General features: G+C 43.6%; 1 protein-coding gene across 1 annotated transcript in view; it reads right to left on the bottom strand.

Annotated features, from left to right (window-relative positions):
- DENND1A (DENN domain containing 1A) overlaps window positions 1-27,143 on the bottom strand; it is a 150,485-nt gene extending 123,342 nt beyond the window's left edge. Inside the window, exons 1-2 of the mRNA XM_027687938.1 lie at window positions 27,010-27,143; window positions 20,955-21,025 (exon numbers count right to left, since the gene is read on the bottom strand). Of these exons, the coding sequence (XP_027543739.1) occupies window positions 20,955-21,025; window positions 27,010-27,026 (88 nt within the window). The 5' untranslated portion in view covers window positions 27,027-27,143. The remainder of the gene's footprint in view (window positions 1-20,954; window positions 21,026-27,009) is intronic.
- Between the last annotated feature and the right edge of the window lie 744 nt (window positions 27,144-27,887).

Genomic DNA, 27,887 nt, shown 5'->3' on the forward strand with positions numbered 1-27,887 from the left:
GCAAACCCTTCTACACAAACACAGCAAAGCAGAAACAAAGCAAGGGATCACCTTTTAAAGCCTCAGTTTGAAAATTCTTCAGTCTCTACACAGCTGAGTGAAGTGTCCAAACACACAGACAGATGTGCCCAGCTGTGCTGCCATGAGCACCCTCCACACACAATTAGCAATGAAGGGACAGTCCAGCTTCACACCTCAGCACAGCAAGTGCAGGAGCAGTGGAGAGAGGAAACTACGCAACTATTAAGTTGCATATTTTAAAATAATTTTTAAACTAATTATTTAAGGGTAAGATTTCAGGATTTTACAAGAAAAAAGACCAAACAATGACTCAATTAAAGAAATAAATTTGTATTGCTGAAGAAATCCGTAATGGTGTCTGGAATGTGATACCAATATTCCCCCCCTTCTATTGATCCATTGCTCTCAAACTTAATATAAATATATATATACATGTACTGACACACATATTTTATCATTTACCACTGTTTTAGAGAAATGAGGAACTAAATTTGACATAAATCCATAGTGTGTTTGCTCTAAACACATTCCTTTATAGATGGCAAGCAGCATTCTCATTCTTGAAAGATCCAACAAAACAGATTAGTCACACAAAGTAACTGTGTGTGTGTAAACATGTATTTTTCCTGTTTTCTCAGCATCTTGAAGGCTCTTCTGTGTTCCAGGAGCTCCTTTCCTCGTGTTTGCACAAGTACTTTCTATTTATCATTGTGTCAGCTCCATCACTTCCGCTTTTAAATGGTCTGGGAATATTGACTAAAGTTGCAGCATCTTTATTTGGAAAACACTACACAAGGGGAAAAGAAACTTCATCACATCCTACTACAGCTTTCATCCCCCATTCTTTGCTGGTGACTCAGTGTGCATGAGAAAGGGGTTCTCAACTGCACTGACCTACACATACACACACAGGAAAACTACATTTCAATTCTATGTGGGCATGACATGAAGTTCCAGGACGCTGGAGCAGCCTCACTGCACCAGGAGGATTGACAGAAACACATACATTGAAATAGTGGCCCTCAAGATATCTGACTTTAGGGAATATAAAGAGCTACAAACCAAACATTGCTATTACTCAGTATGGCCAGGCTCTGCCCTGAAAGGACAAGCACAGGGCACCTGATAATCCCAAAGGACATGATATCTGAATCATTCTGAACAGGAGAAAATGGTCAGACCATCAGGGATCCAGGTGGGTAGCCCAGCCAAGCACTCAGGATTCAGCTTTAATCAGCACCATTAGGATCAGGAAAAACTGCTTCAGCACCCGTGTGAAAATACTTTGGAAAGACACGAACAGAACTGTCAACTCTGCCTGTAAAACTAAAGTAACTTGAGAACTTCAAACACTTTAACTCGCAGTAATTTGTTTTGCACAGCACATGCAAACAGTGAGATGCAGCTCCATTGTAGCTCCAGACAGCAAGAAAACCCTTTGCAACTCAAAACACAGGGAACGCTGTTATTCCAGGTACTTAACAGGCTTTCGAGTGAAATGATGCAAAGTAAACACATGTAAAATACTTTTTTCAAGTTCAGAAGAGTGGAATCTATTTGCTGACACCAGAACAAGGGAAGAGCCAGACTGAAATGCTGCCCAGCCTCTTGCCCCACTCCAGCAAAGCTCTGAGCAGCCACTGGTAAGGTTACAGAGCCCTGAAAGCTCAGCTGAGGGCAGGAGACCCTGCAAACCACGGCCAAACACAGAGCACATGAACCCCAGAAAGGAAAAAGTCACAGGAATTACGGAGCTGCTTCTCAAACTAAACTTCTCCCAAACCCCAGAACAAGAACTCAGGTTGTGCCACAGGTTGAACCCGTGGCATGGTAACCCAGTATCTCCTGTTTGTCTTTCATTACACCTGATTTGGCAGTTCCAGCTCACAAAGATGACAAGATCCACACAGTCTGTGCCTAAAGCAACTGCTGACAAACAGCCATCTATTAATATTAATCACATGCTGAAATACAGCACTGGAAGTTGTAAGTTACAAGTGTAAAGCAGTAAGAATACAAACAACAACACTCCAAAATAAAGCTAAAATACACCACCCCACCTGGAATCTCCCATTCTTACATGGGTGTAAGGGCAGTGAAATACATCTGTCACAAACTTAAACTGCTGGTACCAAGACAAACGTTGATTTTATTCCTATTGATGACACTCAGGTTTAAAAAAGCTTTTAAACCAACGGCATGTCACACAAATGTCCTGAGATTCACTTCCCAACCTGACACACATCATCGGAAGCCTCTTCCCAGAGGATACAGCTCCACACAAAGCAGCTGCTGCCGTGAGATCTCAGTTGGCCACAGAGCTGGAGCTGCCCCAGCCCTTGTTCCTCAGCACAAACACCCTGTCCCTGGCAGAGCTGTTTGGAAAACCACCTATGGAAGGGATTCCGGGGCTGTTCCTGCAGCAGTTCCTTCGCAGTGATTTCAAGAGGAGCTTCTGAGGGAAGCGACGGAATCACTTCTCACACGACCAACGACCAGCTGAACGTGGGGTTACTCTGGCCAGGGACAGCAGAGCAAGGCTTTGCTGCACCACTTCAAGCAGCATCTCAGTCCTGGCCGGGCATTTACAGGTTCTCCTCAAACGGGGAGCACAAAGCCCTGATCCCACAGGAGTGAGCACAGTTCTCACTGCCAACACACTCAGCTTTCCCCTCCAGGAGCAGAGATTCCACACCACTCAGTGTGCATTGTGCAGAGCACTGTATTGATTGCTCAACCACATTCAAGCTATTATTGTCAGTATTTCATTAAAAACGTGAATGTTTCCAAGTTCTAAAAGCTATTGCTGCCTCTCCCTACACAATCTTGTCCAACAAAAAGCCAAATGCAGCCGAATATTGAAATTAGCTGTGAACTGTATAATCCCATTGTTCAATTTCATGGCATTTAAGACACTACCTTCCCCTCCTCACAAGTCTGGATGTTAATCCATGCTGGAACCTGATTTAATTTTCCAGATGACAGGATGGGAACATGCTACAATGGCATATTAGTGTAACTATGCTGCTCTTTTACTCTCAACTTTTCTTACATCATAAAGTGAGTTTTGCCTTTAAAAGAGGCATGCTTGGTTACTTCTAAAAATAGCCCAAGTCGAACTGGTCTGTTATTTGAATTGTATGGAAATTATGAAACCAGGGAAGGTTTCAAAAAATTACCAGAAAATACTTCCCAGAGTTAACCATGCAAACCCAACACAAACTGACCTGCTTCTTTTGATAAAAGTCAGCCAACTTAATCCATACTGGCTACACATCATTCAGATATACCAATCCCAAACTGAAAAATAGAGTGAAAATCACCTCATTTTTCCTCCCTAATTAAATGATTTACCTCATTCACTCCTTTAAGGTCCTTGTGGCTGCAGTGCCTCTAAAATGAACTGGATCCGAATTCAGAGTAACTTTAATTTCAACACCCATGACACATTCTCATACTTATGCAGCACAAGAAAAAAGCAACGCAAACTCCTTTCCAAACCTCTGCCAACTCCTGGGTGTCCTGCACTCAGCACAGCCCAACACTCCTGCCTGCCCCCAGACTGCTGCAGCCCGGGAAGCAGAAGCCATCCCGGAGTGGGGGAAGCAGGGGAGGAGGGGAAAAGGCAGGGGGTGGGTGGAGAAAATGTGGGAGAGAAAAATCCTACACACCCAGGACGGCAGACACGAAACCTCAGAACGAGACAAAACACGTATGGAATAAAAAATTCCATTTTTATTTAATACGCAGCTTTAAGACTTCAGAGCTGTGCCCAATCACGGGCTGAGGGCAGAGAGAACAGACCACCAGCTCTGCCCTCTCTCCTCACACAGCTCCTGGAACCTGCCCCGAGAGCACCACAAACCTCACTGGGGACGGGAAAACGCTTTTCCCAACAGCCTCATCTAGAAATGAAATATAAGGTTTGTAATTCAGAGTTCAGTAAAGTGATGCAAAAGCAGGAAAGACTGAGAGCAAAGGCAACATAAAATATACATCATAGGAAACAGGAAGGAAGGGAGAAAACCAGAACAGATTAAGCAAATCACTATGATTTCCATAATTGTTTTTATATTATTAACACCTCAAGAACCAGAGGGGCAGCGAGGAGCAAAACTTTCCTAGACAGTGTTCAGTAACGTCTTATATGTGTTTTTGAAAAATCCTTCCAAAACAAAGCAGGTTAAACTACAACTTCCTCACAGATTTTTACTTAACCATGCACAGCTCTGCAGAATGAAGATGTGGAGAGGTAACAGCTCCAACAGCACAAGAATGGCACAAGCTTTAGAGCTGTGTCTGTGCCCCTGAGCTGCCTGGTTTTCTGATCCCCCTCCTCAGGGTTTCTGGTCCCCCTGTGACCCATTCAGAGCAAGCCTCAGATATGAGACTTTCACAGCTTCTGGCAGCCAAGCCAACTTCCCATCTAAAGGGGTCTTGGTTACACTCACTCCACAATCCTGCTAAAAAACTAAAGTACAGCAAGGGCAAAGCAGAAACAACACTCCCTCCTTGGATAAGAAGCCAGGGAAACCATTCACTGCCCGTCACCACAAGCAGAGGCTGCTCTGGTTCCTCACCCCGAGTCCTCAGCAGGTATTTGGTGTCACGTCAAGCTCTGCAGTGCCCAGCCTGGCACACACACAGCACTGAGTCACACCCTTGCACAGGGCACCAGGCTCCATCCTAACTGTATTATTTACTCCCCTGAACCCTCCAGGTTTAATCAAAACTTTACCAGTTCTTTCAATGGGGGTTGTGAAACAGTTGTGTTGCAAGCACAGTGTTCAATATATGAAATACAACTGGGGAAACACCACTCTGTTAAATCTTTAACCTCTTTTGTTTCATCCATACCAAGATCACAGTTTTTAAAAAATCGGTTGTATAATGGCACAGATTCATTTAACCAACATTCTAAACTGTAAGAGTAAGGAGACATTTGAAAGCATAAGATGGTTTCAGTGACCAGCAAACTCTGAATTATTTCTTTACAAAGAAGAGCAGAAAATGTTCAGTCCAGATTAATTTTTAAACTGCTGACACTGACAGAACTAACGCTGGGTCTATCAGAAGGGGGTGCACAGGACAGAGCTAAAACTAAAAGGACAGAGATCAAAACCAGAAGACAAAAAGAGTAGTGATTTCTAGTCCTGTTTGTGACATGCTTCTCCCACCTTCACTGGAGGTGCTCAGCCCCTTTCCCTGCACTGGTTAATGACTCTGGTGGCACCTCAGGCCCACATTAAAGCACGCTTGATGAATCTTTTGAGTTTGCTTTACTCTGCACTTAGGGGGATATTTCTCTTCATAACCATCTGTTCTCCCACCAACCCAGAAATGCAGTGTTCCTGGCTATCTAAGCCAAACTCCAGGAGTCCTGCAAGCAGCAAATTTTGAATGGATTATGTTTTTAATTCTTTTTTTTTTCCCCCTATAATTCTAGTCAGCAAATCATACAGCAGCCAAAACTTGCAAAAAAATATAATTAGGTAAAATTGTATTTCAATGGTCAAGAAATGCACAAAGCCTGGCTTACAAAATGAAATACGAAGTGTCTTGAAACATTTTACAGGCTGCCTGTAATAATTATACAAAAGGGTTTAAATGTAGAAGTTGAATGGGAACACCTACTTTAATTAGGCTTTTTTTGGTTTTAATAATTTTTTTATTTATTTGTGTTTGATCAGTATGTTTTTTTCTCATAACCATTTCACCACTCTATAAATTTAATAGAGATATGTTTCAAGTGCTCAGGCCATGCATACTGACTTTGTTTCTCTCCTGCCTCTTTGTATTTATATCCTGAGACAGCAGAGTTGCCTGGTGACAGTCCCCTCACTTGCACAGCAGCTGGCAAGCCCTCCTTGTCCTGGAAATATGAAAGAAACAGTTCACCAATATTTCATGCTCTGACTAAAATGTGACAGTCTGGAGGTGCCAGTACCACACAGGGCACACGGGCAATCTTTCACTAGTTGAGATTTCCCTAAAGTCTCAGAGGCAAGAAAGGGAGAAAAATAAAAAGCCCTCCATCCCATCTAGCTAACATGCAGCAAAAATTAATCCTGATTAATGAATTAATCCAAAGTAGTGCATCATCTGGAGTTTAACAATGCCAGCCACAAGCAGGGATTCTCTGAATCTGCCAGTTTGACTCAGATTTCCAGAATGCAAATTCTCAAGTTGCACAAGATAAGACCAAAGCAAGGAGAGCTTTGACAGTTTTACAAGAAACAGTCACCTCTTTAATATTTACAAGCCATGTATTTCAGATTGCTCCTGTTTGCCTACCTGATGCCCAGGCTCACACGTGCAGCCCAAAACAATGGCTCTGAGCTCACTCTGTACAGCAGCAAAGAGAAGTTATGTTTGATAATGTTAGAGTTTAGAGCCAACTGAATTAATACCCAACATTGGCATATTCGGGACCTTCATTTAAAAAAATCCTTATTCAATTAATGCCATGAGGAATTTTTACATAATGTCATATTTTCTACTTTCTTGTGTCAACCAGATAATTTTTAATTTGGTTGTTGTTTTGAAGAAGACCAGGAATAGCACCTTATTCTCATATTGCTTTTGAGCAATACTGTGTTAAAAGGAACTGGTGTAAAACCACAACGTGGCCAGGGCAAACAATCAACTACATTACAAAACCTAAAGGAATTGCTAATGAAAACAAACAGTATTTTCCAAAACACCTCCAGGCTTTTCACTACTAGAAAATACTTTGAGTTTTATAAACATTTTCCAAACTACTTTATTTTCACCATTTTTGCTTTTAGTTTTAATGACAGTTTGGCCATTTATATTTGGTAATAACCTGTATTTTCCACGTATTAGAGAACATTTTACAAGTGATTAACTTTTCTTTTTTAATTTCTTTCCAAAATCCACCAACCATAACTTCACATTATCAGCCAAACACATAAAGTACTGCAGAAATACACTCCTTTCTATACAGACCACCACACTCCAGGTTCAATCTGAGCTGACTGACAAAGCACATGGAACAAAGTGTTGTACTCAACCATAAGTTGTCCAAGTGTTGTAGTAAGAAAGGAAAAACAACCCCCCTTTTCTTGAGCTGCTGTCACTGCCCCCAGCACCCAGAGAGCCCTTCCTCGTCCACAGGCACTGAGTGCTGACCCCTGAGCCTCCAGCCACGGACCTTTGGGATGTTTAGAGCCCTGAGCTCACCCATGCCCAGCTCTGACAGTGCCAGCCTGTTTGCAGCTGGCACCCAGTTAGACACGTCACAGACTGGTCCCAGTGAGCTCCCCCAAGGGCTGCAGCACCACCCAGGCCCCGGGGAAGCCTCAAACTGAAGCACTACACGAGAGGAGAGTTGGGAAGAACAGCAAAAGCAACCAACAGCCTCCCCTGCAAAAAGTTCCTGTGGGGTCAGATGTGCTGATGGCAGAAGCTGAACTTCTTGAACAGCATCAAAACTTAGTGGGGGTGAGGGGAAACAGGTCCTAAGGTGGCAAAATCCATCTCATGTAGCTGATGTGATGAAAGAAAACCAAAACCCCGGAGTGTTCCGGGGCTCCCAAGGACTCCTCTCTCCTGGAGTAAAGTTCCCCTGGGCAGCAGCGGGTACCCCCAGAGCAGTGGGGACCCCCACACGTGCAGGACAGCCCAGCTCAGGCTGCAGTGCTGTCAGTGCTGCTCACAGACCTCACTGTGTGCCCGTGGGATGCTGCAGCTGCAGAAAGGGCTGGGAGAAATCAAGTTTACACATTTAAAGCAGTGCTGTGAGCTTGAAGGAAAATTTGTTTTATATAAAGAGAAGCTTGCTGATCTTCAGTGCAGCTAGACAGGAAATCTATCATCTCACTAAAACAATTTAAAGCATTTCTGCTACCAGGGAAAAGGCAAGGGTATCAAAAGGAATTTTAACCACAAAACAGCAAAGAATGTTTTCAGATATTTGATACTTCCAAGATAGAGGAGAGCACATATCCAGCTACCAAAATGCCCCTGAGAGAGCAGGGGAAGCTCTCCTACAGACAGCAAGCCCTCAGAAGCAGCCTGTCTGAATCTCTGGGCAGGTGGTGGGGCAGCACATCCTGGCAGGCACTTCCCCTACGGGATGGCTGCAGTGCAGGACTCCCCTGCTCCCACAGCTCCCACTGCTCCCACTGCTCCCCCTGCTCCCACAGCTCCCACTGCTCCCACTGCTCCCCCTGCTCCCACAGCTCCCCCTGTGTGCCCAGCTCTGGGAGAGGGACAGGGCAGCAGCTCCAACACCCCTCACACACTGCAGTGAGCTCAGAGCTGGGGCAGCTCAGTCCCACAGGAGCACCCTGTGAGGAGCCCACGCTCCGTTCTTTAGCTCAGTCCATGTCTTTCTGAGCTCTCTGCTCCCCAGCTGCTTTTTCCAGGTCTGAACCCACAGCTCTCTTGTGCTCTCACCAAAAGAATTCCAACTATCAACAGGTTGTTTCTGAAAACTCTCCTTCTTGATAAACCCTTATTTGCCCCGCATCCAAACACACATTTTGGAGCACAAAAATGAACATTTCCTTGATGAAAACTAAACACCCATCACTGACTGCAGCCCCACAACACCAGCACTCCAACCCATCACTGTCCCACAGAGGCTCCACAGCCTTTTCTTAAGTGATCAAAGTGATGACAAAGTTCTCTCCATCTTTTTACACGAGCATATATGTTGAATTTTTAAACATGAAAGATTAAATTAGAAGTTACCCACACAAACACAACTCCTTTTAAAAGGGCTCAAAACACTGTATTTACATCTGCAAGTACTCACTTTATTACTACAACCTTTATAACAGAGCTTAGGTTTGCTTCAAACAAAACAGGGTTCTCAGTGATAGAGGCCCAAGAAAAAGCCCTGCATACAGTTAGTCTACAAAGAATTAACTGGATTAATTAGCAAGGGATTTGAGAAGCAGCTTGGAGCTAGAAAACCAAAACACTAAATTGTTTAAATACTTTGGCAATGGATCAAGGTTTCTAGGCAGCCCTATGTTCCATTCTCTCCTTTTTTTTTTTGCTCGGTGTTTTAACACATTTAACCTGACGAGGTACTTTTTCATGAGATATGAATGACACTGTCAAAATACCAAAAAAGAAGATGTGAATTAAAAAATGCCACAAGCTGTTAGCAATTCTGCCAACATGTATGAGCCCAGGCAACATTAATTAAAAATCAATAGCTTAGGACATAAATAGCTCTCATCCCTGTTATAGTATATCTCTAACATAACTCTTTATTAAAGCAAAAAAAGAAAAAAAAAAGCCAGTGTCTCTGCTATTATACTGACTGAATTGACCACAACAAAGCAAAAGGAATAAGGCAAAACCCCTGAGCCAAGAGAGCCCTATGAGAAAGGGAGGACAGGCACATGAATGATTGGAATGCTTCAGCCCTGCACTATCATTAACACAGAACTGGCTGCAAACAGCCTCACTGCAAATACTTGGGGAACAAGTTACCAGGAACAACATTCCGTGTTTTCAGTGCTAATATGAGTCTATACAAAGTCCTGCATGCCAAGGAAATGGGGATAACGTGCACATCTTTCTGTCAGCTACAGCTCATTAATCAGGATTTTTATTATGCACCTCAACTAAAGATTGAAAAATTCTCTGATAATTATAACATAAAGGTGAGAAAAGGCAGGAAATTCCACTCAACCTTCTACTTTAGTGACACCACCTTCAAACTAAAGTTACATTAGAAGTCATCAAAGCTAGAAGATTTAAGCTACACAAGGAATAGATTGCAGTGGCAGAGCAGATCATAATAATACTGAATATATACGCAGGCCAGGGGCTTCCCAAAACCCCATGCCAAGCAGAGCCCTATATGGGTACAATCCCAGATTAATCCAAGTTCACTCCTGTCAGGAAATGGAGGCACCAAGGACTAACCTGTCAGCTCTCAAATGTAACATTTCACAACCTCAGCTGCATTTGGAGTCCCACCTTAGAGCTGTGCTTTGGGACACTCCTGCCTCTTCCCACTCCCTTGCCATAATCCCACCTCCCAAAGATTTATCCCAAGGTTATATTCTTGCAGCACAAGAAACCCAAAGGTCCCGTTCACAGAGCACAGACACCAAGTGTCAGCACAGGGGAACGAAGACCCCACTTCTCACAAGATTTTTTGGCCCAACTTTTCACTGAGCTACAGTCAGAAATTATGTCTTTCATTCTCAACTGTTCAAGTTCCACCCCAGCCACTGCCAGTTTCAGTTAATCTTGTTTAAGGTGCACCAAATCCAAGGTTCTGTCGCCACATTTGATGTAACACAATTCTTCATCTAGAAAGTTCATTATGCAATCTTAATTTTTAGTAGAAGTACATTAGAACACAAAACTGGTGCTATTTGAGGTCCTCTAAATGGAATAAATTGAAATTCCACTACTTTTCCCCGATAATGCTTTATGTCACTGTAAAAATACAAACTGTCACTTTATTAATGTTGCAATCATCTTCTCCATTGAAGGGTCAAGAAAATAAAACAATTCAGAGACTTTGCTAAATCATGTCTCTCTTTTACCTTATCATTATAAATTAAACTGAGCAGAAGATGCACCAGCAATTTGTAAACTCTTTCAAAGGACCTGATTTACATTTTTCTTCTACAAAGATGAAGATATCCCCCAACATGCTGCATTTGTGTTAAATATTAAATAAAGACACTTACACCACATATATGGCAGAAATGGAAGATATTTCTGATATGTGTTGGAATTACTTTTAGCAGTCTAATGCTGTTTATAATACTGGTGCAAATACTGCCACCAGTAAAGAAATAAACATTAAAAAGGTGTCCTTTAAGCTTCCCTTTAAGGCATCTCCCATAATCGTATAATTTGCTCTGGACATCATTAAAATGTAAAGTTAATGAGGATTCAGCTGAAAACAGAAGAAATGTAACCTATTTTCAGGCAAAACTTCTAACACTGCAATCAGAGGGAAAACCTCTTTGATGTCTCTTTGTCTCTTCTCATTAATTTTCTTTTGGTTTAAAAAAAACACAAAGGCTGTTTAAACTAAAAAATGCATAGAAGTTTAAACATGGTAATTATAGTCAAGCTGCAATGAGGTCATTAGGTTTTTAAAACTTTGAGATAAACAAAATTGAGATGTATGACTATTTTAAAAACACGTCAATACTCAATTTTAATTGTCCATGTGATTGATACACACTGTAGTCTAAGGGTTCAGTCTGGATACAGAATTGCTTCAAGATGATTTAGGGAAAGACCCAATCCCATGGCCAGGGCACAGCAAAGCAATCAAGAAGTGCATCAAAATGCAAAGCTGTAATTACTGTATTACTGGATGCCACTTTCAATATTTCTGAGGGGAACAAAACAGGCTCTTTGCCACCCGTGCAAGAGAGATGGCAAATGGGGAGATTCTGCTTCTCTTTGCCTCTACAGCTCATGAAGGGATAAAACATTGAGCAAGTGACATCACTGCATTCACTCACCACATCTATTCCTGTTCCTGGACACTGCCAAGGTGCACACTAAGTGTACACTTCTGGTTTAACGTGGGAATTCTTTCCAGCAGAAAATATCTATGAGAGGTATTTAATGACCCAGTACAGATGGAATCTGGGACATACTGTAGTGGCAGATACTTTCAGCAAATAAGATTATGATATACAAAAGGCCTTAAACCACACAGGACAAACATAACCTGACCTTCAGTGCAGAAGGACATTAATCACAATGGAACAGAAGATCTCAAGGATCTCCCAAGTATCTTACAGACATAAATGAACAGTAATTTACTGAAGAGGTGTAACAATGTGGGAATCAATTCACGAAAAGGTAATGTTATCACTAGTTATATTACAGCTACATAGTTTCAAACTAAATGAGTCTTCAAAGGAACTAAGTCTGGGATTGAGTTAACACCTGTAGGATGCAATGGGAGTTGGGAGTGGAATTCCTTTCACCAACACTCCAAATCCCAGCACAGATTCTAAGCGTGGAAATTCTTTTGGCTCCAGTGTCAAATCCAACACCCAAGGAACCCCTGGAGTTCTTTTTCCCATTCCTTCCCCAGGTGCCTGCCCTGTCACAGTCAATGCCATGAGGGCCAGACCCTTCTGTGACACAGCAAACAGGACCCTTCACTCCTGCTCCTCATCTTTTAACTTTGCACCCAGCTTATGATGTTCCACAAGGGACTTCCACACATCTTCTATTGTTTGACTATCTTCATCAAATCAGAAACCATCACTCTCCAACTCTTCCGGTCATGGAAGAGTTCACACAAACTCTCCAGACTATAACCCATCCCAGACAACAGATTCTCACTATCAGCTGTCTCTTCCCACCCCTCCATCCAAGGTTATCATCATCAATACTGAAGTTCAACCTCCTTGGTTTCTATCCCACTCTTCCATGAAATAAGTAATATTAAAAAGTGTATCAAAATCTGTTTCCATCTAAAAAAGACATAAAAATCATCTTCCCAAGAGCCAATAATCTGTCAGCATCTGGAATTTTGACAAATGGTTTACCAAAACTTGCTAGTCCCAGGACCAAAATGAAAATTGTCTCTGGTAGCACAAACAGTGGAGTTTGGGATTTGTTTTGATTTGGTTTGGGGTTTTGACAACCATTGCTGACGTAAAACAATAGTCTGGTATGAATTTTATACTTATTTGATAATAATCCAACCTCAAATCCTCTTTCTCTCTAACTCTATTTCAATCTCAAAAAGAACCCAAAACCCACACCAAAAAACACACCACACCAAAAAAAGCACAGAAGAAAACCAACAAAAACCCACAAGAAAACCTGAGCATGTTGCTTTTTGTTCATGACAAAAAAACATCACAGCAAAGAGAAGCAGGGCAGGGCTGCCTCAGGCACTGACAGGCCTCCTTTGCAGTGCCAGGTTACCTTCCCTCCTTGCAAGGGACCCTCTGGAACAGAAGGAACCAGCAATAAAATAGATGCAGCTCATCTCCTGCCTCCCCAGCTCCCCGTGGCTGTGCTGCACTCGGGCAGGGCTCTGTCAGGGCTCTGGAGCACTCTGCAGTGCTCGGGGAGAATTACCAACACACACAGCACACCAAGGACAGGCACAAACTCCAAACTCCAGGATTTCTATGGAAAACATCCACAGGAAGCATCATCCAACTGCGGATGGTCCCTCACTCCTGGGACGGTGCCTTCAACATTAGGCAGAACCCCCACCCAAAATCGCTGCTCTGAAATCTCCGGGGAGTCTGCTTTAAAGTCATTACTACTTTGTTTCCTTTTCACCTGAATGACACTCTAATTGTGAGTTCTCCTCAGAAACGTGTATCTGGGCTAACTGCTGATTGCAGATGCACTGAGCTTTAAGCAATAGTGACCACTCATTAACCGAGATTACCTGTTGTGATTAAGTGAGGATAAACAAAAACAAAACCACCTTGGAAATTTCGGTGACTGAGAATGAACTGACACTAAAATTACTCCCTTAAATAAAGTCACACACACGCTCCCCCTTCAACAGCAACTGACTCCATCCCAAATACAACCTCTGCAGTTACAGCAGCCCTGTTAACTCACTGCTAACTCACATTAACAGAGAGTTCACTGCAACAAGTCCTTCACCAAATTCTTAAATGCTTCAAGTGCTGAAATATAAATCTCTCACTAGTGTTGGGTATTTAAATTGAGTCTCTCAAGAACTCTTTAAAAGGAACAACCACTCAAATTCATCTATAAATTCGAGGAAAACTCTAAGTATAGCTGGTGAAGGAAAATAATTTGTTAGAATCACTAGGAAAAAGTGTCCCTAAGAAAGTTTCAGTTTAGCAGTTAATTCCAACCTGCAGTTAAAAAGGCACTAGCTGTCAGTCAGTTTTCTCACCCAACTCTATCATGAAAAGAAAAACTGACAGATCACAGGAGCTTGCCTTTGTAAACCAATTCGGGAACTTTCATGCTTCTTATTTGTTAGGTTAAAGGTTAAATTGCTGACCTCTGCCCTCCTGCTTAGCAGCCTTTCCCTTTTTCTGTAAAGCTTTATTTTGGGGCTGTATTTACATGGATTAGTCTCTTTTCACGCTAAGAAGGAATCTGTTCACAGCCAAAGCCTTAGTTCTGGTTGTACAAAAAGCAGTCACAATTATTCAGCAGCAGACAATGACCATATTGTGGATTTACAAAAAAACCACCTCAGCCATGGCAAGTTCTGTCCTTGCTGCACAAAACAATAGAAGAAAAATCTTATCAAGCATTCAAGAGAAAGCAAACAAAGCAGGCCCACTGTGAACTTGATGAAGATGTCAAGCTCCTTTAAAAAAATATAAATCAACAAAAGAGTTTAAAGTCTTGTGAGTGAGACTTTCTGTGCTGAATTTTTCTGTCTAGTTAAACAGTGCCAGCATAGCAATATAGTGCAGATTAGTAAATACTTGTGAGACAGACAGGACTGAAGACAGAAGCACTTAAAGCATGAAACAAAAAGGCCAAACTGCTCTCTTCCCACAAAATAACTTACAGCAGCAGCAGAACATTCAGTTAGAGCTGATATTAGCATTTTGGGGGTTTAGTAAATCAAGTATCATCAGATAAGAACATGCCTAAAAACGTGCTAGATAAAATTTACCATGGTTTGCAATATGACAGATTCTAATATTTTTTTCATCAAGTGAGTTTCTCATCAAATTGAGTTCTGTATTTGATTTATACTGTAAAACCAAACTGTGAACTGTCTTCCAACAAAACAGCCCAAACAGTGCTCCTGCCTTACCCAGACACTGCAGTCCCAGTTGGCTCTTTGTTAAAATCTTCCTCCTTGTTTGCACTTAGAAGCAAAACAATCAAATGGAAACAGAAAAACAAAGCAGCATCTTAGGAGAATTAGAATTCCCAAATCCCACCTGTCTGCTTAGGTTTGGTTACTTTTCCAATCCTGCTTTAGGAAGTTTGGTGTAGCAACATAACACTGGAAAGATGGGACAGGGAAACTTGGGATTCCAGCCCATGCTCAACAGAAAGCCCTTATTTCATGGAAAGATACCTGAACTCTGCACTTCCTTTGTCATTCCTAAACCTTCAGCATGTTACTTATTTCTCAACACAGAATGGGCAGACTTGAACCAACAAAATGTTTTCACCTTCAAAAATAAATGTTGCTCTCCGAGCTGCACGGGTAAGGTTGACAAACTTCTGAATGACCAACTCTTAACTTAATCCTGCTCCAGGAACTTTGCTTCTGTTCAGGAACATCCTTTCTCTGTCCAGGAGGTGCTGACCTGCTGCCCAACACCCAGTCTGTGCCAGAGGGTAACAAGGGGCAGCAGGATTGCCCTGGCACAGACAGAGACCTGCAGCTCTCTTACCTGTGACAGTCCTGCCAGGGAAAGCACAGTGACAACTGCAGAATAATCTTCAGGCCGAGTACTCGGTGACTGCTCCCAGCAGAGTTAAGGACTTCGATTAGTTTAAGTTATATATTTGTGATCTACTGGGAAAGGGGGGAGGGAGGGAAAGAGCTATTACAACCCAAGGCTAGAACATGAAAAGTAAAGAAGGAAGTACTTAAACTACTCACAAGCTTCTAGTAGGAACAAGATTAGTAGTACATGCTACTCTGAGAGCCAATTCAAATGCAAATGTCATCCTTTCACTCAAACAATGATAAACTACCTCGGAGTTAATAGTTTCCTTCTAAGATTCATCTCCCTTTTCAACTTAGTGGTATGTTTTCGAGAAAAGAAAGAAGCACATGGCGAGTCTTACAGCAAGACCCTTTAAATTCTGTCATAAAAGAAGTAGCATAAACTACATTTCCTTTCCTAATCCAGTGAACATTTGTTAAACTCTAACACACACTTTGTCCACACGGTCGCATTTAGGCTTCTAACTTACCACGGTTCTTAAAAAAATAAAACAAGAAAGAAATCCTTTAGCTGTACTAAACCATTTCAGCTTTTTCCTTGAACACACAGCAAGAATTTATGCTACACTCACAAAAAGATGAAAGATGAGGTCCTTGGAGAGAAAGGCCTTTTGGCACACTACATGGTAAAGCTACAGATTTGACATACTTTTATAATGTCTGCTTTGGCAAGAACACAAAAACCCCACACAAAAGCGTGGTACGTCCTCCCAGACAGGGGTGTAGGGGGTGTCCTACTCTTGTGAGCATTTACTTTCAAATGCTCTCACTTCAGAGACTATTTTGATCGGTTACTTTAGACTAACAAATTCTCTTTTGCTACACGAACAGTTTGACAGTCAGACTACAATTCTCCTCACAGCCCCATCTAACAAGAGAGAATCTTTGGCTGGGGTCCAGCAAGAGCCTTAAATTTGTCACATCCTATTTCTGATGAATGATCTGCAGCAGTTTTAAGATCACAAAGTGCTTTGAAAGTTAAAAGAAAAATTTCACGAGTGGTAAGCTTTCACTTTCTTTATAAAGGTATTTAAACAAAAACTGCTAGTGGATTCTTTCTACTTCTGCATCTCAAAAAAACGCCAAAACAACCTTTTAGCTGAGGTTAAAAAAATAGGAAACAGTTGCAATGCACTTGCCTACAACGTATCAAAAGGCCAGAACTGGATTTCCAGAAGTGCTCAAGTGCTTAAACAGTTATCATTTGTAAAAGAAACAATACAAGCTCTTTGTAATTTACTGCCTCCATTTCTGGAAGTTTCACTGTTATGAGATGCCATGGCAAATACACAAATCACAGTGTCAGAAAGCACTTTGATTCCTTCCTTTACACAAAGATTAAAAATATGAAAAGAGATCCAGGAAAGTAGCAGTATTTGACACAAAGCTTCAATCTCCCTCTCAAATTATCCCCAGCGTGTAACAATTCCAGTGAATGTGAGAAGACCACGCACCAAAGGCACAGACTGACCATCCAAACTAATTCCTTTCACTACTGGCCAATGTTTTCCCTAGAATATTTCATTTTTAAAATCAAACCATGACTGTTTTTTTTTCCTGAAAGTAAGTGTGTGGGAGTTGGTGAGAAGCACCAGACTTGTAACTTCCTATCCCTGACATACTTACACCTGACACACAACACGGATTTCTCACTGGATAAATTCCATGTACTGTCACTGTAAAACGCAGACTCTGCTCTTTCTATTCTGGTTTGCTGCTTCTCACTTGTGGTGAGAAGGCTCCGGGCTCAGGAGCAGCACAGCCCTGCACAGAGGGAGCACGGGAGGCCTGCAGGGATGAACAAGGAGCTCCTGGACAAACCAAACACCAACAGGCAGCGTACAGAGGGTGGGAGCAGGGAAACCACACACACTAACCGAGCTTCAACTCAGGGAGCTCCCAGGTGCCACAGAAACCACAATCACCAGGCAAAGAAACGGTTTGGTATTGCCTTCTCCTATGGAAACACATTTTTAATAATGAATTTTCATCTTAGCATTCCCAGTCACAGCTGCAGCTCTCTTGCTTCACAGCTCTCAAAACAAAGACGTCCCGTTCACTTCAAGTGACTCAGTACAAAAAATCCATAAGTTTCCAAGTAAGATGTGTGAACCCAACAAAGAAAAGCACACACACAGTCTTTAGATACAACTGAATGCTGGAATTGTAAAGCACACCAAAGCCTTCACGTGCCAAAAACATACAATGCTGAGCAGAGATGAGCACCATTTCTAAACAATCTAGAGGGGAAAGGACAGCGAGACCACAGTAGGCTGATCCAGGGATCATTTCCTCTCTCAGTTCCCACATTTCAGTGTGGTTTGGCAGAGTCCTGCCTGGATTGGAATAAAACAACGTTTGCCTTTTCAGCTTCTTCAGTTGCAATGAAGTTTTTCTCTTTGTACCTCATACAAAACATCTCCCAGATGATCCTGAAGTTTACCTTTCTGGAGATCAAACCTTAGGATCACTGGATAATTCAGGTTGGAAAGGACCTCAGGAGGTCTCCAGTTCAACCTCCTGTCAAAGACGGGCCAGGTGTGAGGTCAGACCAGCTTGTTGAGTTTGTGAAACAGTTGGGTCTTGAAAAGCTCCCAGGATGGAGATGCACAACTCTGCGAGTGCCCTGCTCTGATCCGTGACTCCTCCCGGGGAACACGTTCATGTCTCTTGATTCAGGCTGTCACTGCACCTTGTCCTGCTGCCAGGCACCACTGTGGGGAGCCTGGATGTCCCCTCCCAGAGAACTCCTCACAGGTGTGGAAGCTGCTGCTCCGTTCCCTGGAGCCTCCTCCTTCCCTGACCCAGTCCAGCACTCGTGTCCTCACAGTGAAGTGCTCCAGTTCACCGTCCTCACGGCCCCCACTGAACTTGTTCCAGTTTATTGACGTCTTCTTGGAGCCCAGAACAGGTTTTTTCCTTCTGCAGTCGACTGTCTTGGTGACTGAGAACCTTCCACAGCCAGCCCTGGCCCAGCTGCCCAGGGCAGTGGTGGGGTCCCCAGCCCAGGGGGGATCCACAGGACGTGCAGACACAGGGCTTGGGGACAAGGCCTTGGCACTGTCAGGGTTATGCTTGGACTCAAAGATCTCAAAGGTCTTTTCCAATCTAAATAGTTCTATATGACAGCAAATGGAAAATGCTGGTTTCATCCATTTCAACAGTTATGAACCAAACAACATTTAATGCAAGGCTGTGAATTCCATGAGCAGTAATGTGACTTGAATGCACAACTGTCCGTGGGGAGCTAAGAACACCAGTCAGTGCCTCCAATTCCAGGAGGATGCAAGTGAACTGTGAAACATATTAAGGCTTCAAATTCCAGCTGATATTCCACACTCCCATGGCAAACACCCTTTGCTACTTTCTCACTTTCCCTCCTGCAGTTCTCTCCCCATCCCACCAGGCTGGGGGAGAGAGTGGCTCCGTGGGGCTGAGCTGCCAGCTGGGGTTAGTCCCTGACAGCCACCCAAGCTTTGCAATCACAAAACAGAGCAAGTTGTACCATCCCACAAGCCACACAATCCCCCACACCAGGACAGTTACAGCTTTGGAGCAATTCTCTCTCCTCGAGACCAGGTCAGAAGATTGATATCAGAATTAAGAGCATTTTAAGTACCAACAGCACTATAACACGAGACACGGACTTAAAAAACAGTTGTCTTAGTTAATTTGGGGATTGATTAAGTGGGGAGAAATAGTTTTTCAAACTTGCTCCTTATACACCTTTTATACATTTTGCTTTTCTTAACAGTAGCTGCTCCTTGCCATGTCCCACACATTCCCTGACTGCACAAAAATAAAACCTGATCCCTATTCCTGGGTTTTGGGCAAAGAACAGCCAGCCAAGAAGCAGAAGTAAAGCTCCATGGAGGTCTCTAGTCTGCATTTCTGGAATGGTGATTTGCTGGGACATGGTACAGCTGTTAAGTACAGTTGACACTCAGAGAATCAAACAATCTTCATTTGAAGCAAAAGGACAAAATATTTGGGGATACACAAATCTAAGGCTTCTGAGAATAAAGGGCACCTCTTAAATATAAAAATAATTGGTTGGGAAAAAATCTCTTAAAAGAATACCCAGAGAGAATGAATAACTTCAGAATACATGAGTTGCAAAAACAACTTTTAGAACTTTTTTTACTCCCTAAAAAGAATTTCTGAAGATTTTGCACCTAGAAGTACATCCAACAAACTTAAAAACACAACTAAGTGAAACTCCCACAGAATCAGTTGGTTTATAGAACAAAATGTATACTAAATTCTCCAATTAAAAACCTGTAAAGTAGTTTCCGTGCTTTTTAACCCACCTTCCCACAGCAGGGAATTAATCCCTCCAGGGGGATGCAAACAAACTTCAAAGAGAAGATTATACCCAGACACTAGTACTGTACAATGTAATGTTTATGGTCAAATTTGTTCAGATTTTCTGGCACTAGAATCCAGGTCAGATGTGCAGAAACAAAGAGCAGTTATTAAAAGGGCTCCTGCAGTTCCATGGAATAGCTGGGATGGCACAGGGCAGGAGGACAAGCCAGGCCTGTGCTCCAGTTCCAGCTCCCAGGGAGGCTCTGGCAGGACAGGACAGAGCTGCAGCTCCTTGACTTGTGGGGATGTAACAAACAGCACAGGCAGAGCAGGAGGGAAGGGGCTTTCCAGGCACTGAGATATAAGAACTGTCTCTTTTGGTTCATTGCACCACATCTACAGCACCCACGTGACCACTCCAGAATTGACAAAAGAAATATCACTTCAGCATATGCTGACTAACCATAACTATTTCATGCTGACATCCCTCCTTTTTGTAGCATTCTAGAGACTGAACTAAATTCTGGGATAATGAATTTCAGCCTTTGCTTTTCCTGCCTATTTGATCAAGTTCCTCGGGTTACACAAGAGCACAACCAAAAATTCACAAATACACTTATGTGTTGGTTTCAGCAGTTATGGGACATCTATAGCATAAACATTGGAATACTTGTCAAAAACCATATCAGAGAAAAACACTTGTATAATTACGGCAGGACAACAATGTTTGGTAAAAACAGTTAACCAAATCACAAGCTGTGTCCATGTCTTATTTCCAGATAAAGTCACTGGATCAAAGAATTCTGGGAGCAGATAAAAATAGTTCTGTAGACAAGTAAGAAAGAGGAAGTAAAAATAAATTCCACACGAGATATTTTAAGAGCATTTTTTTTATTTTAACTACCCTTTCTTACATGAGCAGCAAATACCAACCTGAAAAAGCACTTTTTCAACCTAATGAAGAAAGTTATTTCTATTTTAAAAGACAAAAAAAGGGCAAAACAGTCAAAGAAATCTGAAAATTGCCCACAATCAGGGACAGAGGCAAGAATTTCTCTTTATTAGTCCTAACTGTACAGGATTCCACAGAACCAGTGATTAGGATATCTCTAAGAGCTAGAACAGCATAATATTAATTACACTTCATGATGTCCCAGTACATGGTTCTTACCAACAGTTTCAACCAACAAACAGGCAGAATTACAGTGCAAAGCAGTACCTTTCCCAAGGCAGCTGATTCCTGAGTGGGTCACTTCTGCATACACCTCAAAGGTAGTTTCTGGGTTTTGTCTGAAAGGAAAGAAGAGCACAGAGCACACTGAGAACGTGGTTTTAGTGCACTTGCCATTCCACAGTCACAGAGCACTCTGGGAACACACAGGGAACAACAGGAGCCAGGGAAACCCCATCCCTGATCTCCCCTGTCAGAGTGGTGCTCACACAGAGAGATAAGTTAGTCCAGCTCTTGCCCACAGCAGTAAATTTGATTACACGTGGAACTTAGAAAAGCAAGTTCTTTTCACCTCACCTTCATTTTCAAATGACAAATTAAATCACCTTTGTGCTAAACACAGGGATTTTTTTCAGGAAAAAAAAAAAAGTCCTGAATACTCTTTTCACCAAACTGAAAACAGTCACATTGTCCAACAAGGAACAAACAACCCAGATTCACATTTTCATTGCTGTGACCCTCGAGTTCAACTTCATGACACCTATTTGCCCAGGAAGAAGGAAAAATAAAGAAGCTGCAGCCAAGAGGAGGAGAAATCATTTCATGCACACACTACTGAGAATCTTGAGTGGCTGTACTTCGATGAAGACAGTTCCCCTTCTTAATACTTGTCAAAATATTTCTATCTCTGTCAAAAAAAAGGCTGTGCTGGAAAATATTACAAATGCACAAGGTTTGGCCTCCTGAGTCTCCAGGGCCTTGAATCCAGAAATTTGCCAGATGCAAGGAAATGGGTGCAACAGTCAAAACCAACACCAAACTGAGCCACAAAACACAAATAAAGCTTGAGGAAAGAGACATACTCTGTGCAAGATTTATAAATATACCAGTACTAAAAGTAAAAAGTTGATGATATTACTTCAAAACAAACAAACAAGCCATTTAGTGTATATTTTCGGTCCTTACTAATATAACTCCGTGAGTGATGCTCTGGAATTACATTTCACAATGCAATGAGGATGCAAAGGCAGTAGGTGATTAAATAAGAAAGAATATTTTGAGTTAGTCCCTGACTAACAATTTTAGCTACTCCAGAAATTTGTTATGAGATTAAAGAGAATCACACATTACACTGTAATTGTTTAGTTACTGAAATAAGGATTTTGCAGGTCTGAACATGTGACACTTTATTCTTAGACTTTCTGGTTAAAGTCAAGACTCAAAATTGCATAATTACTGCTCCAAATTTATGGCTGCTTGTACAGTGATAATGTTGTCTCCTATGTGTTAATGCAAACGATCTAACATTAGAAAATTGCTGAGGTATAATTAACTTGTGAATTTTGTAACTCCCTTACAGCTAAGGATGAAAATAATGACAAGACCCACAAATACATATGCTAGAATTCCTAACTGAACAGTAACCTGAAAAATTAAACTCATCTTACCCAACATCTGAAACCAAACAGATAAACGTGTCAAGGAGTTCAGCTTACTCCTCAGAGAATTTCTATTATTTTTAATCCTACTTTAACAGCAAAAGGGATTAAGGAAAACATTTCTAACCATGCCACAGGCCCATTTAGTCTAACTCAAGTGGCTCTAAGCCAAAGCCCACACCTATTTAAACCGACAGAAAAGCCCCCACTGCTTTCAGTAGCACAGGATCACACTCCTCAGTTTTACAGAGCACCTCTCAGGAGCAACAATGCTTCACAATTCAATTAATGGTAATTTAATTTGCCACCAGTTCCCAACTGATTTGTCTTAAGTAGCTGGGTTTTTTTTCTTCAGAAAACTACATTCATAGGTTATGAGAAATCCAAAGTCAGCTGTTATTGTGCAATATAAAACAAACTTGCACAATTCTCGCTGTGCTACTTGAGTTGCTGCCCATAATCTGCTGCAAATACTGGGGTTTAGCCACATTCCAACAATCACGGTACAGGATGAGGATGGAATGATATCCCACAGCCGCAGAAATGTATTTTTCCTTTCACACATACTGCTGTGCAGCCTTATCATACCCTCCTTGTTTATGCCTTTATTTTTAGCACCCCGTTTCCTTAATTAAAAGTTTATGAATTTTATAATATTTTTACAGCTAATGGTTAAAATAACAAACACCCTGTTAGCATTATGTTAGAGCCCATGTCCCAGTTCCTTAGTGAAAGCACTGTGTCACACAGCTGGCAGGAGCACAGACTACACCAAAACTTTCAGACAAAAAGACATTACATTTTGTATTTTAATTTTCCCTGACAAATGTCCATTGATTTCTGTGAACAGTGAAGCTGAGGTAGCTTTGCCAAGTGAGAAACTCGGTATTAAAGGCTGCATTCAACGACCAACACCTCAGTATGAGAATGGAGCCATTGTTGGACTGGGGATAGTTTATAACTTTGCAGTGGAATTAAGGAAACAAGTCACTGTGAGACTTCATACAGTTTGCAAATACAGCATAAACATGATCATAATGTGTATATTCTGCAGTCCACTTTTATGACTATTAAACTGACCTGCAGACATCTAATGCCACCTGTGCCTCGCACTGAGACCTCACCCCCTGCAATCCTCCCCAGCAGCAGAGCCCTAAACACACACACTGAGTTTTCTTTCCTCCCCAAAACCACTTACAGACCCTCAGTCACTTATCAAGTGAATACAGAGATGCCATAAAACAGAAAAAGCATAGGACAGGTATGTACAAAAATACATAGTACCTCATTGTATTGGGTCTGCCTGAGATGGTCAACCCACCACACTCATTTATTTGAGAATTGGATAATTTCAGAAGGAAATGCAATACTCCTTTGTAAATAGAAATTTAGGAAGGAGCTGTATGAGGAAATAATGCTTCTGTGATAAATGCCACTTGTATGAATTACTTCAAATCTCAGATGTAGAAATAACTTCAGTATCAAAGCAATCAATATGAAATTCAATTTTAAGTTGAAGTAATATAGTATTTCAAATAAGGTATTTATGTACCTTTTACTATGAAAAATTTTAGATTTTATCAAACTGTAAGAGATTTATGCAGAATAAAATTAAACCAAGTCCTGCTCCGAAGCTGTATGATGGAAGCACATATCTTACATACCTACAGCCTATTTCAATTCTGTCAGGAGCATTTTTTCCCAGTGTAACAGCACTCATGACAGAAAGTATCACTCTACTTAAAAATTGAGGCATGAGAGGAGCCTGACACTGCCTGATAATTAATTGTCTTGTAACAAGATTACTCGCTCAACTCTCGCAGAAATAAAATTATTAGCAGAAATCTGTAGTGGCTAATTCAATTCAGAGATTGCAACTGAAGCCTTGATTAACTTCCATATATTTAACTTCTTCTGCCTGGTATTCCCTAGGCAGATAATATCCCATCTTAGTATGTGGCAAACTTTCTGTTAAATATCTGAAAGCTTTCCCAGGAGGATATGGGGTATCTCCTGTGTCAGCAGAGAGACACAACCACCCCTGGAAAGGAACTTGCCCAACATTGTCACAGGGCAAGGAATTCTGCTGAACAGATTGCTACTGACACCTCATTTAAAATAAAGCAAGCAAGGATCCTTTCTGCCCTGGAAGGTGGAGTACAAAGGCTGTGGAGCAGTGATACAGCAGGTTAATGAGGCTGCTATCCTATAGCCTATATCCTGTATCCTCCCTCCCTGGCTGGCACGAGCGCTGGCACGTTCCTGGGCCACAGATTAACCCAGCTCTGTAACCCAACACTCCCTGTACCTGCTTTCTCCCCTGCAGCTATACAGAAGCCAAGAGTTCACAGGACTGCTGGCAAGTCCTTGATTTCCTTCACTTCAGTCTGATGCAGCCACTGATACTTTTCTCTGAGCAATCTCTCACTCAGATGACTCATTATTATGCACCCATCAGCAACCTCACTGACAGATATGCCCGGGTTCCCTGCAGATCTCTCACAGTGTGTGCAAGGGATCCCGTGCCAAGAGTGTAATAAACCCTCACAGTTATCAATCTACTGCAAGAAGCAAGAGATCTGAGTACTGGTTTTTTACTGGGGCTCCAGCACATATCGGTGACACCCCTAAAGTGCACCCAATTATCAGCACACCCAATTATCAAACAGTTTTCTCATTCACACTCCCAACGTGCCCCAATAAGGGAGCTACTTAGCAACTTTAAAATCTTCGCTGGATTAAACATCCAGCTCAGAAAAGCAAACCAAAAAAGCCTCTTACTCGACAGGCTCTCTCATTCTTAATATACTTCAAGATTGGTTTGAAGTTTTGTCCTTACTCTAGTTGGGCACAGTGTTCTGTCCAAAACGGAAAAATGCAATTTATTAAGTGTAGCTCAAGGTAAAGTTGCTTAATCACTCAATGGCCAAAATGCCTTCTCACCAAGTCCAAGAAGAATGAAAAGCAATATTTATCTGGGGTTATCATCTGTGTTTTCCTGGTGACTGGGAAAGACATGGGTTTTATCTGCAATCTTGAAAGACAAGTTCACACTGAAGGAATTTGCACAGAAAAAGTCCTAAAGTCCACTGGCTGCACTAAATATTCCTAACAGCTACATCTCCTCCCTGACACCAGTTTCTGGTTGGAGCATCTCCCCTGCCTGATGGCATTCTCATTCAGCAAAGTCTACTCAAAGGCTGAAGTCCAACTAGCAATCACAAACCCAAAGATGGTAAACACAGCTTATGGACTCAGTATGCACACAAAACCCCTCTGCATTTAAAGCATCAACCTTTGAATAGATTTAAGATAAGGTCATCCTAAGAAGTCATTCTGAATCACGAACTTGAAGTGATTCAAACAAGGGTGACCACTGCAAGAACTGAAGGCACAGGTTAGAGACACAGCCTGCTCTGCTGCCAAAAATACCAGCAGTCTTAGATTCTACCTGTACTTGACTGTGAGAGTTTCACTAGTTTCTCAGGCTTTGATTTCTTTGTAGCAACAGCTGAGAACATATATGCCAAAAAAGTGCAAAGCTAATGCCCACAGTACGCCCAAGGAAGGAAGGCTTTCTGGAACCAACCAAATGCCTCAGTGCCATCACTATAAACACTCATTATCCACTTACATGTTCCTAAAACACCTGGTTGAACAGACACATGTGTATGCCTACCCAGCCCGTGGGCTTGGGAACACGAAGATGTGTCATCACACAAACTATGTCCCTTCTAGTCCTGTATTCAAGCTAAACAAAAGAAGGGAAAAGTTAAAGCTCCGCGTAATCTTGAAGATCACTGTGTTCAAGAAGGAAGAACAATTGCTCAACAGCACCTGCTGAAACTGCTGAATAAACCAGAACCTGACTAGGTCTCTCCCCTCTATCACCCTTTCACACACAGAGATGTCAGCACTCCCTGCTTGGTGATGGCTTCATTACACCTTTGCCTGTCTCAGAGGAACTGAATTTTCCTGGAATGGCACATGAATGAACTGAGACCTTTAACGTGACAATACCAAACATACCAGCAGGGCTTACCAATAAATCAACCACCAGTTTTTTGAAAACTAAAAAAAACATTGAGAGCATGGATCTGCAGGCCCAACACATCCATCACTCGCACCACTCTTCTCCCTCCCCCAAGCCCCTCTGCCGGTGCAGTTTGAAGGTCTCCCGGACAGACCGCGGTCCTTCCACGAGCGCACTCTGACCTGGCCAAAGAGCCCTGAGCTCCCTGGACCGCTCCGCGCCCCCGGACAGGCGCCGCCGGCTCTGGCCGTGGAGCTGTTCCCAGCGCAGCACCCCCGCCCTGCCCGGGCCCGCAGCGATAACGCCGCGCTGCGCTCCCCGCCCGGCCCCAGGGCGGCGGTGCCGGGGGTGGGTGTGAGGCACGGCCGGATCTCGCCCCTCCCGGGGCAGGGCCGGGGGTCCCGCCGGGGTCGGGCTCTCACGGCCCGTCCTGCCCGTCCCGGGGGCCCGCGGGCCGGGAGCGCTCTGCCCCTTCCCTGTCCCCCCTCCTCGCCCTGCCCGGGGCCCGCGGGCTCGGCGGGGTCCCGCCCGCGCGGCCTCTCCCGGAGCGCAGGGAGGGCGGGGAAGTCAGTCCCCCTCTCGCTCTGCCGAGGCCCCGGAGCGGGGCCGCAGAGCCGCGGGGGACACTCACTTGATCCTGGATCCCATGGTCTCCGGGGGGCCGCATAGACCCGCGTGGAGCGAGGCAGGGCCGGGGGCCGAGGGCCGCGCTCTGTCCGCCGCTCGCCCCTCACTCCATCCCGGCCCGCGCCGCGGCGCCCCGGCCGAGTCACGGCGCGGGGGCTGCCGGGAGCTGTAGTGCGGCGGCTCCGCGCTGAGGGAGCGTCCCCGCGGGCTCCGCGATCTGCCCGCCGTGCCGGGCGGCAGGAAAACGGGCAGCGGGCACGAACTGCTGCACTGCGAGTCCCGCCTGAACGTGGGGAAGAACTTCTTCCCTGTGCGAGTGACCGCGCGCTGGGACAGATTGCCCAGAGCGGGTGCGGAGTCTGCCTCGCTGGGGATGTTCCAGAACCGTCTGGAAACAGTCCTGTGGCACGTGCGCCGGCATGGCCGTGCTGCAGCGGGGAGGTGGGACCAGCGGAGCCGCAGGGTGCCCTTGCAGCCTGACCCATCCAGCGGCTCTGTGAGCGGGAGCGCCGGGGATCCGCCATGGCAGCGCTGGGCGCTCCCTCCCCGCCCGGGGCCGCGCTCCCCTCAGGAACAGTGAGGCTGGAGCCCCGATCCCCTCAGGGAGGTTTAAGCAGGACGGGCCTGCTCCCCTCAGGGACAGTGAGGCTGGAGCCCCGATCCCCTCAGGGAGGTTTAGGCGGGACGGGCCCGCTCCCCTCAGGGGCATTTAGGCGGGAGCCCTGATCCCCTCATGGAGGTTTAGGCCGGACGGGCTGCTCCCCTCAGGGACAGTGAGGCGGGAGCCCCGATCCCCTCACGGAGGTTTAGGCGGGACGCGCCCGCTCCCCTCAGGGCTCCTCAGCGGCTGAAGGGCGGCCTGGGATGACCCGGGGCTGGGCA

This window comes from Neopelma chrysocephalum, unplaced genomic scaffold (assembly GCF_003984885.1).
Source record: "Neopelma chrysocephalum unplaced genomic scaffold, ASM398488v2 Primary Assembly neopelma1_74, whole genome shotgun sequence".
Classification (NCBI taxonomy): domain Eukaryota; kingdom Metazoa; phylum Chordata; class Aves; order Passeriformes; family Pipridae; genus Neopelma; species Neopelma chrysocephalum.